The sequence below is a fragment of the Poromitra crassiceps genome, assembly GCF_964638095.1.
Source record: "Poromitra crassiceps genome assembly, chromosome: 1".
Classification (NCBI taxonomy): domain Eukaryota; kingdom Metazoa; phylum Chordata; class Actinopteri; order Beryciformes; family Melamphaidae; genus Poromitra; species Poromitra crassiceps.
The window spans coordinates 65,622,893-65,638,933 of record NC_139623.1 but is presented as its reverse complement, the minus strand read 5'-3'; the positions used below and the strand labels follow the sequence as shown (position 1 = coordinate 65,638,933).

Here is a 16,041-nt window from a genome sequence, read left to right as displayed (position 1 = left end):
AAATATATAGATAGAAGTTATAATTATATTAATTTGCAACATATAACATACTAAAATGTATTTCATAATACTTATAGTTTCTTAGATGACCAAAAGATGAAGGAATTGTATGTTAATGCACGATTTTTTTTTTACCTGGCTGTTTTAGTGCCTTTTTCACAACCGCTACATTAGTGTGCTGTGTCCTGTGCTTTATTTGTCCCTCCACTGTGGGACAAATGAAGCATTGTGCAGCTTCTGGTTGCCATCTGATGACGTCTGATGTATTGACCCGTGGAACGAAACTACGGTTGGTAATGCCAGAGGACATGTGTAGGTTGCTTACATAAAAATATTGTAACTCCAGCTGAAACAATCTTTACACAATGACAAAAAAAAGTGCTTCATTCGTCCCGGATCTCCCCTACTTAGTACACACAAGGAGAGTACACACAAGGAGGTAGGTACAGGCAGTTTTGAACATGCCTAGTATTGTAGAGTACAGATTGGAACAAACAAAACAAATACAGAAACAAAACTGAGATGTCCTATCATCATCATCCTCAACTACCAGTTCATTTTTTAACTCTTCCTCCTCGTCACTCTGTCAAACAGCCATATTTCAAACAAGTAACATTAGCCTACCGCTCACATTCAGTTGTTTGTGATTCATTGGAAAGCAGCAGTTTGATTAGCTAATAGCCTAAGTAACTAACGTTAGCATTTAGCACATTGAGTGCCAGCCATGTTTTCATTCCTGTAGGTAAGTTGTGCCAGGGGTGTTTTTGACGATTCTGGCTCATTTTAGAACAGCCGAGGATTCTTTTCTGTTAAGAATTCATGAACACCAATCATCTAAAAATAACTAATAGAATGTGTGCTTTCTCTGTCTAAAAGAGTTAGTTTGCAGAGTTAGTAGTTATGTAGATATTAGCCGTTGAGTACAGCATGGTTTCAGCGTCTGGAAATTTATTCAGAGATAAATGGCTTTTTGTGAAACAGTCACTTTAACCATTCATTTTTGGCATCAGTAAGACCGTCAGACATTCTAAACAATAGTTTTGAACAGTAATTTCCTCCATAACAACAGGAAACACCCCTCTCATTCAAACTCCTCCCTCCGTGTGTCTTCTCCTCCTTCCTCCTGGCTCTAACAGCGGGCGTGTCAGAAGCGCGTTGCTGCTGCCTGCCTGCCTGTCCGCTCTCTGTGTGCTGCTGCCTGCGCGCGGCCGCTCTCGGGCAAGACGAGTCTGAAATGGATTACTGTACAATCGCCTCGCCATTTCCTTGAATGGCTTGCTCCCGCGGTGTGTGTGTGTGTGTGTGTGTGTGTGTGTGTGTGTGTGTGTGTGTGTTCGCGCGTTGCTCCGCGGCTCTGGGGGGAGGGGATCTCTGTCCGTTCTGTGTGTGTGTCTCCGGGCTTCTGACTGTAAAATCGCCAAGCCATTTCCGCGGGAGGCTGCTTTTGGTCCACGGGTCCCATGGCTGTGGCTTCTCTCTGTCTCTGTCGCCACTTAGTGGTCGGTAAAATAGATTACACACATGCTCTTGCTCCAATAGTTATCTCGAAGATGTAAAAGGGGTTGATTGATGTCCCACCGTCAAAAAAAAAAAATGTTTATGTAAGACGAGTTAGCTCGTCCTTGGCACTCAAGCGCTGGATTATGTAAGACGAGTTAGGTCGTCTATGGCACTTAATGAGTTAGCAGCAGCTAACGTTAGCTCAGTAACCAGCTGGTCAGCACTTCTATCAGACAATACAGTGTTGTGCAACAAGCAGACTTACCAAATATTTCCAATACATGTCCGGTATAATCCATGCTGCCTTTATGATCGCTGTTCCGCTGACAGAAAACAACAGCCAACTAATGTTATAACAGGGGCGATACACCTGGCGTCACAACCAGGTGTTGAAATGTTTGGCAGCTGCAGTTGAGGAAAAGCGGCTAGAAGTAAATTCTCTAGTTGCTAGCAAAGAGACTAGACAGATCAAATTTGTACGTGAGGGAGAAAAGATTAGACCAATTAAGATCAGGCACAAGTTAGGGCAGCTAAGTGTAGGTGGAGCCTGGGAAATGAGGGTTGACTTGAATGAACAGCTAGTCATCCCAGCATATATAGTTAGCACCCGGCTACGTCCGGACTTGTTACTGTGGTCTGAGGTAGAGAAGAGAGTTTATTTTATCGAACTCACAGTCCCGTGGGAAGATCGAGTTGAGGAGGCTTATGAGCACAAGAAAGCTAGGTATGCTGAAATGGCAGCAGAGGCAGAGCAGCGACGTTGGAGGGCTCGAGTGCGGCCTGTAGAGGTGGGCTGCCGTGGTTTTGTGGCAAAGTCCGTTATTGCCTTACTAACTGAGTTGGGCATTCGGGGACGGAGCCTGAAACTTGCGGTTAGCAACATGTCTCAGGCAGCAGAACGAGCAAGTGAATGGCTGTGGATAAGGAGGAAACATGCTAGCTGGGGAGCTCGCTAAGGTCAGATTGATTGTTGTTGGTCATGATTAATGGTCCGCATCAACAGGGCTGAATCATTGACAGTGGTGGTGTAGTTAGCCTGTTAGATTGTTTTATTCTGGATTGGGCTTCTAAATGTGTTTTTCCTCGGATTTTGGCACAAGGGATAGTAACATCTTGTCCTGTGTATTAATTAATAACTTCTCCACCGCGGGACTTGAATTTTCCCCATGTTGCCCTTATGGAAACAAGACAGCATCTCTAATCTAACACGTTTAATCCCCGGAGTTTTGAATGTTTTTGTTGGGCAGTCCTTACTCCTAGCATCAAACAATGCACTATGCATACCGGTACTTAAAACATGTCGGTTATGTAGAAACAAATCGAAAAATGAGCTGCTTGGAGTTTAAAGATAAATAAATTTAAATTACCTGCGTACTTCACAGTTAACAGTGTACATCTTCACATAGTTGATACGGGCAACAACCCAAAACGCAACGGGTTTCAACCGTTGGTTTTCATCAGGCTCAAACCAACGGTTGAAACGCGTTGCGTTTTGTGTTGTTGCCCGTATCAACTATGTGAAGATGTACACTGTCTGTTAACTGTGAAGTACGCAGGTACAAATTACTTCTTATTAAATTTATTTATCTTTAAACTCCAAGCAGCTCATTTTTCGCTTTGTTATTATAGTTGCCTGCTGAGTTGCTTTGGTCCACACCTTTTTGTACGTTCCGGTTATGTAGAAACAAAACATAAAACTGATTGGCAGGGGGGAGAAAGTAGCCTATCGAATCTCTTTTCTCGCCTCTACCAAAAGTCAACACACTGCCCACATCATTACCGTACGTGACTGTGAATTCAGTCTGAGCGCAAAAACATACCGTAATAATAATAAAATACCCCGTTTATTTACCAAAACATGTAGCCAGACCCGGCGTCTATTTGGGACTCAGCGTTGAAGGACCTCAGAAAGAATAGCTGTCATTAATTTGTAGCCATTAGAGATCCTAATAAAACAATACGGTTTAACTTGTGATTATCGGGTACTAATAAAACAACAATGCTTTAGTGACAGTGTAACAAAACAAGTCTGGGAATTAAGGGGTAATATTGTAATTAGACTGTAGTTATGATGGTGTAACTGTTTTCGGAATTACTGTATATATAAAAAAAAAATACATGGTTAGGCCAGTAAATCTGTGAAAAAAACACCTAACCGACAACAAATTGATATAAACGTTTTTCAATGGATTATATTACCATTGGGCATGGTAAATAACATACTAAGGGCCCTATCATTGTACGGCGCTATCGTTTGCGCTGCGTTTGCGCGCCTCTTATTGCTACCTTCCCAGCGTCTAAGCTATCGTCTGCCTCCACCGTCCAGTTTTGCGCTGTGATGACACAGGTGTAGGTGTGGCCCAGGCATGTCGGTGGGCCTCTACCCTATCATGTGTCTCGCGCAAGTGTCATTTAGCACTGTGGGGAAGATACCGTTGGTATGTGCCGAGCCAACACGTTCTCACTCCGAGCACGTAGCATATTGACGCTTTGTCCCGTCCCTTGTGCGTCACTTGTTACTAACATGGTACCCTTGAGCGACCCATGAAACGACTTGGGCTTTCCGACTAAACTCAATGCAAACCCATGGAAGTCATCTTTGACGGTTATGGCAACTGCTCCCCCATTAGCCTAACTGCTCCCCCATTAGTCAACTGCTAGCCTACAGTGAAGTCCCTCTCGCCATCAAGCAGACAGTGACGGAAGCATGTGTCTTTATGTGCGCCAAGGGGAAAATTATGGGCTAAATTGGTGGGATTCGATGTATATATATTAATAGAAACAAATAGAAAATAGCTGATTAATCAAATGTGTGCTGGTGGAACGAAATTCAACTTCACCGACGTCGGCAGAGTCGGCTGTGGTTGCAGTCAACGCGCCCCACCCCCGCCCGTCCAAGACCCCCCCCAATCTGCCCCCCCCTCTGTGGTCCAAGTCCCCAAGCGTCGACCAGCCCGACGCCAGACCCCTCCATCCCGGCCTGTCCCCATAGAAACAAGGTCCCACAGCCTTATAAAGGAACTGCGCCAGCACACACTAGAAGTGGAGCTGGCTGCGATAAACCACTATTGGTCTATCGATCCAATGCTTCGATACCAGTCTTGATTTCATACAGACGTAATACTTTCCCCCCAACACGATCTGTTTCTAAATCGGACTTGGTCTCCATTCCCCTTGTGAAGCAAACGATACAGGTTCCAGGCTCAAAAAATATTAAAGCCGCACTCCTTAATGTTAGGTCGCAGTCAAATAAATCTCTCCTCATCAATGATCTGATTACCAGTCATAATCTGGATTTAATGTTCCTCACCGAAACCTGGCTCGATATGAACAACAGAGTGGCTGTTCTGTCCGAATCAGCACCGCCTAATTATAGCTTCATTACACTCCCAGAGCTGATAAGAGGGGGGGAGGGGGGGGGGGGGGAGTAGCGATTGTCTTTTCTGATATGTTTCAATGTAAGCAGGTAACATTTGGAGACTTTCCATCGTTTGAATACCTTGCTGCTATTCTGAAATGCTCAACCACTGTATTACTGCTGAATATCTATAGACCACCAAAATACTCAGCCAGCTTTCTCGTTGAATTTGCTGATCTACTCTCCTTAATTTTCATGGAACATGATTGTATATCTATTGCTGGGGATTTCAATATTCATATTGATAACCCGACGGATAATTTTGCCAAAGAACTGAATATCTTACTTGATACTTTTGATCTGTCTCAACATGTTTCAGGGCCTACTCACAACCGAGGCCATACCCTGGATTTAGTTATTACTAGGGGCTTCAAGTCCTCTTCTGTGTCGACTATTGATGTTGCGTTGTCTGACCATCTTTGCATCTTTTTTGAAATGGAAATCTCCCCTGAGATCATTAATAGGTCACAAACCGTTAAAAGACGAGACATTAATGCAGGCACCAGCGCGCTGTTTATGGAGACATTTTCTTTATCTCCTCCCACATCAGCTTCTGTCAATGAGATTCTTGATAACTTCAATTCAACAATTCTGAATACTATTGATAGTGTGGCGCCTGTTAGGTTAAAATTGCTGTCTGGCAGAATTAAAGCACCCTGGCGAAATTCTGCATCCGTTAGATGTAAAAAGAAAGATTGCAGGAAAGCTGAGCGTAAATGGCGGAAAACTAATCTTCACATTCACTATGATATTTACAAAGAAAGCCTTCACTCCTACAACCTCGAACTGAAAAGGTCGAGACAATCGTTCTTTTCCGAGATAATTAACAAAAATGTGAACAATGCACGCACTCTATTTGCCACAGTTGATAGACTGACTAATCCGCCTCTCTGTGTAGCACCTGAATTCCTCTCTACTGTCAAATGTAATGAGTTTGCTGCCTTTTTTATGGATAAAATTATTAATATCAGGCAGGCTATTAGTGGCTCCACACCAAGAAATGCTGTGACATCATCCTACCCGCAGATCCCTAGTTCGATAAATTTGTCCCAGTTCAGCGTTATCGACCACGACATCTTAGAGGAAACTGTGCAAGGCCTTAAATCATCTTCATGCTGTCTCGATACCCTTCCAACAAGCTTTTTTAACCCTTTGATGCACAACATATGCACACCCCTTTTAATGCACAACATGGGTCAAAAATGACCCGCATCAATTTCCCATGTTATTTCATGCTGGCTGAGTGTTTCTTTGCTGTATCTTTTGAAATCAATGTATTTTATAATTTAATAATCCAAGTATTCTTTAAAAATCTTGTTTTTGATTACCACAAATCAATATTTATATTTTTTCCTGCCTTACCTTATGAACAAAAGTCATTTTTGTATTACTACATCAAGTTTACACACATGGGTCAAAAATGACCCATTTATCCAAGTGTGATTTAAAAATAAATGAAGGCATATTACAATAATATTTTTCTTCAAATACTTATTTTAGATGTGATTCGGGCCAAACAATCATACATTTAATATTTGAAACATGTTTATTTGTCATTTTGGCAAACATCTGACAGATAACTGAAAATAAACTTGTGAATTTGACCAAAATAAAATAAAATAGAACTGATCACATCAGTAGAGCACAAATGGTCAATTCAGTTCTTACGATTCCTCACAAGTAGCACAAATGACCACTGTACGTTTGTGCTCATTGCACACAGGCCTCTTGCACTGGGAACACCAGCTGCTGACTTTTCTGTCTTTGGCAGATGGGCAGATCGCACACCTCTTCGCCGCGCCCTTCTGTCTCATGTCCTCTTGTGGTTGGGTGGTGACTATGTTTTGTTTTTCTATCCCGCATCTTCCCATTGCCTCTATGATATGCTTTTGGAGTGTGGGTGTGCCCTCCATGCGGCTCTTCATATGTGGCATGACCAGCTCTTTGCCCAGCTCCTTGATGAATAGTTGGCGTGCATTGGTGACCCCACCCATGTAACCAGGGTGTTCTGCAGTGAAGTTGGTGTAGGCATTGAGGGTGGCAATATCCAGCATATTGTACCAGAGCACCATGGGCCAGCTCCGTGTTCTCCGCTTGCATGTGTAGGTGCCAACCATCTGATCCGTTGTGTCCACTCCTCCTTTTGTTCTGTTGTAGTACAGTATCACTTCTGGTTTCTTCTTCTGACTGTCTTCATCCACTGCTTTGTCATCATGCATTGTGCTCAGCAGGACAACAGCCTTTCCTTTCTTCTGCACATAGCTCACCATGGTCATGTTGCCATTGAATCCGAATTCTGAGCTATGAATCACCCGTGATTTGGATGGTTTCATGATAGGTGGTATGTCTGGCTTGTTCTGGCGAAGAGTCCCTACAATAGTCAGGTTCTTCTCGAGGAGCTTCTCAGCCAGAGGGACACTGGTGAAGAAGTTGTCCATTGTGATGTTGCGACCTATGAGAGGGGGTGAGAAAAACAAAATATTCAACATAGAATTAAAAATTATATAAATTCTAACAGTGTGCTAGAACTTATACATTTATTTCCATATTCTATATTCACCTGTCTGTCTGATTCCACTGCACAATTTTAGGACAATGTTCTCCCCAAGGTTCCTCTGCACCTCCTCTCCTGGCTGTCTCCCTGTGTAGACAATTCCATCTATTGCATAAGGGACCCTTGCATCACACATCCAGAAGATTTTTATCCCGTACTTCGCAGGCTTGCTGGGCATATACTGCAAGAACTTGCACCTGCCCCGGAATGGCACCAGCTGTTCATCTATGGTGACACAGTCACTAGGGATGAACCGTCTTCTGCAATTATCCAGGAAACAGTCCCACACGTATCTAAACGCCGCCATGTGGTCTGTTTCCAGACGTAATGCCCTGGTCCTCTTGTCGTCAAACCGTATGAAGCGGCGGATATCCTCATATCTCCTGACCCCCATGGTGGCCTTGTACATTGGATTTTGCAGCGGATCCAGAAACAGCTCCCGCAAGGCCACATCCCAGCTCTTGTCCCCCCCGAAAAGGAGGGTTACACCAATAAAGGCCATGAATTCCTCTTTCTCGACGCTTCTCCACTTTTTCCCTTTAGCTGCGGCTGCTCTTCGTCCCTCTAAGTTGGTGCATTTTAGAACCTCCTCAATGATGTTGTCACTGATGAACATATCCCATGCATCTTTCGGTGAAACAGCTCTTGATCCGGGTGTAGGTCCTGGGCAGTTTCTGAGAATGTTATGGCTTCTTGTTCTGCTGGAAGTGGGGGGATTCTCATTCCAGTAAGACCCCTTTTTACTCAGTCTATTGGACTGGGTCTGTGTTTCCTCTTCTAAGGACTCATCATCAGATGAGTCACCTATGTCTATGTCTTCTTCATCTAGGAGAGCTGGATTTGAAGACACACCCACATCTCCAGCTTGATCCTGTGGCACATAGTCCGGGTCATCATCCTCAGATATTTCAGACTCAGAATCATTTCCAATCGCCTCCTCATCTGGTTCTTCATCCAGCATCCTTAGAACCATCTCAGCTGTAAATCTGTGAGCAGCCATACTCTGGATAAAGCAAATCAAACGTACAATACTTTCAAATGCACATCAATTTACATTTCTATCTTGAGTTTTATGTTGGTGACCCAGCTATAAGATTAGTTTAGCTAACAAGAATATAATATGTCAACAGCTAGCTAATAGTATTGGAAATATTTCCCTTTCTGACAAGTAATGTACAAAAATTAAATTATGCCAACCCTTTCACAAGGCATCAAATATTTTCTTAGGTAGAACAATTGTAAAACAACTTACTTACTTATCAGATGTTCAAAGGCAGCCGTGCTGAGTAGACAAATGTGTGTCAGGTGAGTAGTTGTCCGCACCAAATACATTCCTAATTGCACACATGCTCAAACTCAAAAGGTTCCTACCAAATGCCACAGTGAATGAAGGTGGGTCATTTCTGACCCATGTGTGTGAAGTTGATGTGTGAATACAAAAGCTGTGCTTGTTCATAGAGTAAGAAAGGAAACATAAAAAGTATGATTTGTGTTGAATAAAAACATGATATTTACTGAATATATGTGATAGTAAATGATAAAATACATTTATTTCAGATATATAGCAAAGCAATGCTCAGGCTTACATGAAATAACATAGAAAATAGATGTGGGTCATTTTTGACCCATGTTGTGCATTGGAAGGGTAGTAATACAAAAATCATTTTTATTCAAAAAGTATGAAGAGAAAGAATAAAATAACAATGTTTAATGACCAAAAACAAGTTAATTGAGGAATACCTGGAATACTGAAAGATTAAATTAAGTTATTGCAAAGATACAGATCATAAAAACTCGGTTGGGTCACTTTTGACCCATGTTGTGCATCAAAGGGTTAAAAGCATTTATAACTGTCTGTCGTCGGACCTATTGCAAATAGTTAATAGATCCCTTGTGACCGGCACTTTTCCTGAGTCCCTGAAAACTGCAGTTATTAAACCCCTACTAAAAAAGCGTAGCCTTGATGCATCAGTAATCAGTAACTACAGACCAATATCTAATCTCCCCTTTATAGCCAAAATAATTGAAAAGGTTGTTTACCTACAACTCAATAGATTCCTAACCTCAAATGATCTCCTAGATCAGTGGTTCCCAACCTACGGTAAAAAAAAGTTTTTGTGCAAAATCCATGGTGGTCATTAGTAGTAGTTTTCAAACATGTGAAAGTGAAATAATAATAATAATTATTAATATTATTGGCAGTGTTTCTCAAGGTAGGTGGTACTTGCGCCCCATTACTCCCCTGTAAGTGATGTTTGTGTAGATGGGCCATCGTATTTAATTGAGCAGTATTCTGCCATGTGACCTTGTATGCAGAATATAAATTATATCATATGGGGAGACATTTATTTTTTGTATCATTTTAAAGCAACAGCACAGTAAAGAGGATATTAATCTAACATGATGTATGTACCGGTAGTTCTTTATAGATCTAGCCTCTATTTTGCTCTCAAAGTGCACCAGATTGAAGCATTTTACTTTAAAATGGACAAAATTTTCTATCCGGGGGTGCACAGCCCCCCCTGGTCCCCCCACGCCGCGCTAAAATGACCTCGGTATTTCTCAAACCCTGGCTACGGGCCTGGCTGAATAGACTGTATTTTAACGTCGGTCATATGGTGGTACTTGGAGAGCCAACTACTTTCTCAGGTGGTACTTGGTGTAAAAAGGTTGGGAACCACTGTCCTAGATAAACTCCAATCAGGCTTTCGCCCCCATCACAGCACTGAAACGCTTACTAAAGTCATAAATGACATCAGAATGAACACAGACTCAGGCAAAAATTCGATTCTAGTGCTACTGGATCTTAGTGCTGCATTTGACACTGTTGACCACTCAATTTTATTGGACAGACTGGAAAACTGGGTTGGGCTATCGGGTACGGTCCTCCAGTGGTTCAAGTCCTATCTTCAAGACAGGAAGTACTTCGTCTCCATTGGCAATTACACATCTGACCTAACTAGGATGACTTGTGGGGTGCCTCAAGGATCCAATATGGGGCCCGTTCTCTTCAACCTTTATATGCTCCCTCTAGGCCTAATTATGCAAAAAAACAAAGTAGCCTATCATAACTATGCAGACGACACTCAGTTGTATATAACTCTTTCCTCAGCTGACTATGCCCCCATAGAATCATTGTGCCAGTGCATTGATCAAATAAATAACTGGATGTGCCAGAATTTCCTACAGCTAAACAAAGACAAAACTGAGGTGATCGTGTTTGGCCCCAAAGAACAAAGGCTTAAAATCACTGTACGCCTTGAGTCTCTATCCCTGAAGCCTAAGGACCAAGTCAAAAATCTTGGAGTTATTATTGATTCCGATCTCAACTTTAACTCCCACATTAAAGGAGAATTTTGGTTTTTTTTAACCTGGACCCATCTCATGGCAATAATTATGATTTGGCCACTCACCCAGCGATCTCCGCGGCGTTTCTGGCCATCCTAGCGATACTTTCCTGCCGACTGGCCAAGTACAGGTAGGACGCTTTGCGGTGGTGGTTTTAGCGTAACCTATGTGGGGTTTGGCGTAACCTATGTGGGATTCGAAATAACGAAGGTTATGCCAAACCCCACATAGGTTACGCTAAAACCACCACCGCAAAGCGTCCTACCTGTACTTGGCCAGTCGGCAGGAAAGTATCGCGGGACTTTACGAGACTTGGTGACCGAGATCACGTTTGAGGTCATTTGATTCCTGTGCGACTCCAGGAAACAGCCTTTGGCGAAATATCACTCTGGTGGTTCTTGAGGGATCAGATTATGACGATATTTGGTGAAAACGGGAATAAAAATAGCTATTTAGATGCAGGAAAGACAGGCTCACACTTGGCCCCAAATCAGCTCCATTTTACAACTGACTTGGACGCTATTGATCTCAAAACAACGCTAGGACGGCCAGAAACGCCGCGGAGATCGCTGGGTGAGTGGCCAAATCATAATTAATGCCAGGAGATGGGTCCAGGTTCAAAAAAAACGAAATTCTCCTTTAAGTCAATTAGAAAATCTGCTTTTTATCATCTTAAAAATATAGCAAGAATTAGGGGATACATGTCCAGACAGGATCTAGAAAAACTAATTCACGCCTTCATTTATAGTAGGTTAGACTACTGCAATAGCCTTTTTTCTGGTCTCTCCAAAAAAGAACTTAGGCAACTTCAACTCATTCAGAATGCTGCTGCTAGAGTTCTAACGAAGACTAAGAAAGCTGATCATATCACTCCAGTTCTTAAGTCCTTACACTGGTTGCCAGTGTGTCAGAGAATAGATTTTAAAATACTGTTATTAGTCTATAAATCACTTAATGGCCTAGGCCCAAAATATATAGCTGAATTGCTCCCACGATACGAACCGTCTAGAACTCTTAGGTCAACAGGGTCCAGCTTATTAACTGTCCCTAGGATCAAATCAAATCACGGGAAGGCTGCATTTACCCACTATGCTTCTGCTAGCTGGAACAAATTGCCTGAAGACCTCAGATCTGCCCCAACCTTACTTACTTTTAAAAATAGACTAAAGACTTATGTTTACCGTCGCTTTTAACTGCTGACAGCTACTATGCAAACCCAATGAGTCCTCTTTCTGCAACTGCTGCGCCTGTTGCTTATTGCACTTTTTATACTCTTTTTTTTAAGTTTTGTTAAATGTCCATTTTATTTCTTCTTTTCATTTATTCTAATGCACTTTTTATACTCTTTTTTTTTAAGGTTTTGCTGTGATGCTTTTAAATGTCCATCTTACTCTCTTCTTTTCTTTTATTTTCCTGTCAACCATTTTATGTGAAGCACTTTGAATTGCCTCTGTGTATGAAATGTGCTATACAAATAAACTTGACTTGACTTGACTTGACTTCAAATAGAGCAGCATGACTCATCGCGGCTCAGTACGCTGCGCAATTACGCATGCAGTATAGGCCCGCAGCGGAGATGCAGGAGAAGAGAGCCCGAAAAGGAATATACAGTCCATACAGTCAGACGTTTGGGCAGCAGCCTCTCCATCTTTCTCTCTCTCACTCTCCCTCTGAGTGAGGAGGAAGCTGCTGACGTGACGCTGTGGTTTTATGGGCATGACCACACTCCACAATGCTTTTGGGCATAAACACGCCTATACAGAGATGTGCGCCGAGATGACGTGAAGCGCAGCGGGCCGACACGCCCACAATTAGGGCTTTGCGCTGCACTATTCCAGCGCGGGCGCTAACGCAAAATGACCGCCGTCGGGAAGATAGAGCCCTTATAAAAGTTACCCAAAGAATAATTCAGGAAAGGGGACGTATTCAAGATGGCGTCCGAGATGGCTGCCGGGAGCTATATGACTCCCGGCAATATATGACTATATCTCAATTACTATTCAACCTTGAAAGGTGTTTTTGGTGTCTAACCCTAGGTTTTATGGCTCAAGGAATACAACTGAATCAGTGAAATTACCATCAGTTAATAATTTATTAACAAATCCAAGATGGCGTCCGAAAGAGGGGGCCCCAAATTCCGGTGAATAAGGTATAATTTTTAACTAATAGATTAGGGTTGGCACGATGGACGATGGCATGGACCATCGTGATGGGCCGACCCCCCCATCGACCTCTGAGCCTTCTACATCGGATCATCATGATTAAATAATAATATTTTTTTATTATTAAATAATAATAAAAAAGGAAGTGCACACAAATCTTAGTACAGGTGTTCCTGAGATATTGCTTTAACACGAGTGGGGTGGAGCGTCTTGATGTCACATTGACATTGGCCTTTGACCGCCAAAATCTAATCAGTTCATTGCTGAGTCCCAGTGGATATTGGTACCAAATTTGAAGCTATTCCGTCAAGGCGTTCCTGAGATATCGCGTTAACGAGAGTGGGGCAGAGCGTTGTGATGTCACAGTGACCTTGACCTTTGACCGCCAAAATCTAAACAGTTCATTGTTGAATACCAGTGGACGTTGGTACCTCATTTTAAGCAATTCCGTCAAGGCATTCCTGAGATATCACGGTAACGAGAATGGGGTGGAGCGGCGGTTGGAACAAGTTGGTCCCCGGGCACTTCACTGCAGCTGCCCACCGCTCCTGTTCTGACCATGGAGGACGAGCCAGGATGGGGAAAATGTGACAGATTCCACGGCGCCTCTAATCGTGTGTGTGTGTGTGTGTGTGTGTGTGTGTAATTTGTATGTGCATGCATTGGCGCATTGTGGCAGACAAACACGGGCTTGTCCATCTTGTACCTTTATGATCACTTGGCCTCTTTGTAACTGTTCATTTCCTCATGTTGCTTTGAAAACTCATATCTAATGGGTGATTGTCAGAGTTCTTTTAAAGCTGACACATACTGCTAATTGACATCCAAAGCTGACCTTTGTAGCTGCCTTCTCAATTGGGATTTAGTTACTTCGAAGTCAAAGGCATTTTTCATGTAGTGTTCCCGTCCATCTTCTTCTCTTTTTATGGAGGGGTGAAGGTCAGATAGGAGTCATAGCCACATCGCGTCCCGGTCGGACAGCGGGGATAACGAGGAGGAGATGACTCCATTACCAGCCTCCCTCTTCTTGAAGGTCTCCTTCAGTCCGGAGCGTGGCCAGCAGCAAATCGATACGCAAAACACAGGAATCCTGGCAAGACAAATGGGCTGCGAGCGGGGGAGTGAAGTGGGGAATGGATTTTTAAGTCACCCTGCAAAGCATTTGCAAGTGGCATTTAAAACGGGAAGACGGAGAGGGAGAGAACGGGAAGGTGCTCCGTCTCCGCCGTGAAAGTGCTGGATGTCTATTGTAATGCTGTTCATTAAAAAAACATGGGCCTCAACACACGAGAGCTTCCATTCTCCAGTTAAACATGCATTGCCGTGGGCTAGACCAGTGGTTCTCAACGTGAGGTCTGGGAACCACCAGGGGTCCTTGAGGGGGTTCCAGGCCCAGCAAGCAAAATTACATCAGGATGACGTCTTTCAGTGACATCCAGGACGTGGCCAAATCACACCAGATATGGGGATGATTTAGACGTCTACGCCAGGACGTCGAGCTGACATCGAAATATGACGTTGCCATGAATGGACATATTCAGTTACTCTGCTATGTACACAGTGTGTATTCAGCAGCTTTATAATCCAAAATAATTTATGGTACATTTTCAAAAAATAAAATACTTCCCCAACTGGGATTTGAACTCAGGTTTCCCTCCATATGGCAGCGCACTACTGTACCACTAGACTATCAGTTGACTGAAATAATCTGTGACACGTTGAACAATTATACCGTTTCAAAACATGGATCGCTTTTCACTTGTTCTTTCAACAGGTAACTGTCTGCCTTTCCGAAACCCTGCCACTCCGAACGTTAACTTCCATTATTCGGACTGGCGGTCCTTCACCTTTTTTTCATAGGTCCCACCATTACGAAAATTCCTGCCTTCATTATTCGAAATGTCAGCCCTTCCTCTTTTTTCTAAAGAATCCACCATTCCGAAGTTTGGATATTGTGGAATATGGCACAAAAGTGCAGACATTTCAGTCGCACACTGGGTGCCGCGTCTATGTGCCGACAGGTCGCAATGCCGATAGCCCACAAACAGAACCAGCTGAGCGAGGCGGCGTGCAGCGTGTCGGTGGACCGGCTGGAGCCAATGTCTCCCACCCCCCACGCCTAAACCTAACCTCCCCCAGACCCTAACCCAAAACCTAACCTCTCCCACCCCCCACGTCTAAACCTAAGGTCGGCATTGCGGGTGGTCGGCATAGCGGGTGGACACCGCACACTGTGCGTCTGAGCAGCGCAGCGGTAGCCTATTAGAACTGGGCTTTTACTGATGCTTTCTGAAGGCTATTTACTTGATTAGACTTCTATTTTTGTTAGGATATTATTTTTTTCGTTATTGTTTAATTGTTTTCAGTTAATCAGGCAAGCTTATCCTATTGGAATTTATAATTATTTCGTATGACATTTTACACAGCTGCAGTGCGCATGGAGGGACAACAGAATTAGGCAGCAGGGTGTGTGCGTTGTGCACCCGCCTATAGAGACACATAGCCTATTACTATCTTGCACATTGTGGAGTTAAAGGGAGCACCAACAACATCTTTGAACAACACGTCTTTATTTTAATTTTGTTGGGCTCCACAATCATTTCGAGGATTCGAGGCAACCCATTTAGCAGCATCTGAGAGGGGTGCCTGTCTGAACGAGGTTCAGCTGCCTGAACGTGAACTGGAAGTCAAATCAAGTTCAGAGTGGCGGACCTTATGAAAATCGGAGTGGTGGGATTTCTGAGTGGCAATATTTCTGAGTGGCGGAACGTCGGAGTGGCAGCACGTCGGAATGGCGGCATGTAACCCTTTCAACAGTGTCCCAGCGAACACAAACCGTTTTTTCAACATTGATTTTTGGTTGAAACCTGGGTGATATTCCACCCTCTTTTCAACCGGCTAAAATGCGGTTACAACATCAACGTGTCAAAAAACACAATTTGGTTAAAACGTTCGTTGTAGCTTGAAATAGAGGCAATATTGATACTGTGTGAATTGGTATTTGTCCAATTCATTGTGAACTGGGAGGTGAAATCTGGTGTACACAAACACTACATTTC

The 16,041-nt window shown here is 43.2% G+C and overlaps 1 protein-coding gene across 1 annotated transcript; it reads right to left on the bottom strand.

Annotated features, from left to right (window-relative positions):
* Positions 1 to 383: 383 nt before the first annotated feature.
* LOC310790840 (piggyBac transposable element-derived protein 4-like) lies at positions 384 to 8,445 on the bottom strand (the record flags this gene model as incomplete). The annotated part of the gene is made up of 3 exons (XM_083652547.1): positions 384 to 403; positions 6,621 to 7,370; positions 7,479 to 8,445. The coding sequence occupies 3 exons, from the start codon at positions 8,443 to 8,445 to the stop codon at positions 384 to 386; spliced, it is 1,737 nt and encodes a 578-aa protein (XP_083508673.1).
* Between the last annotated feature and the right edge of the window lie 7,596 nt (positions 8,446 to 16,041).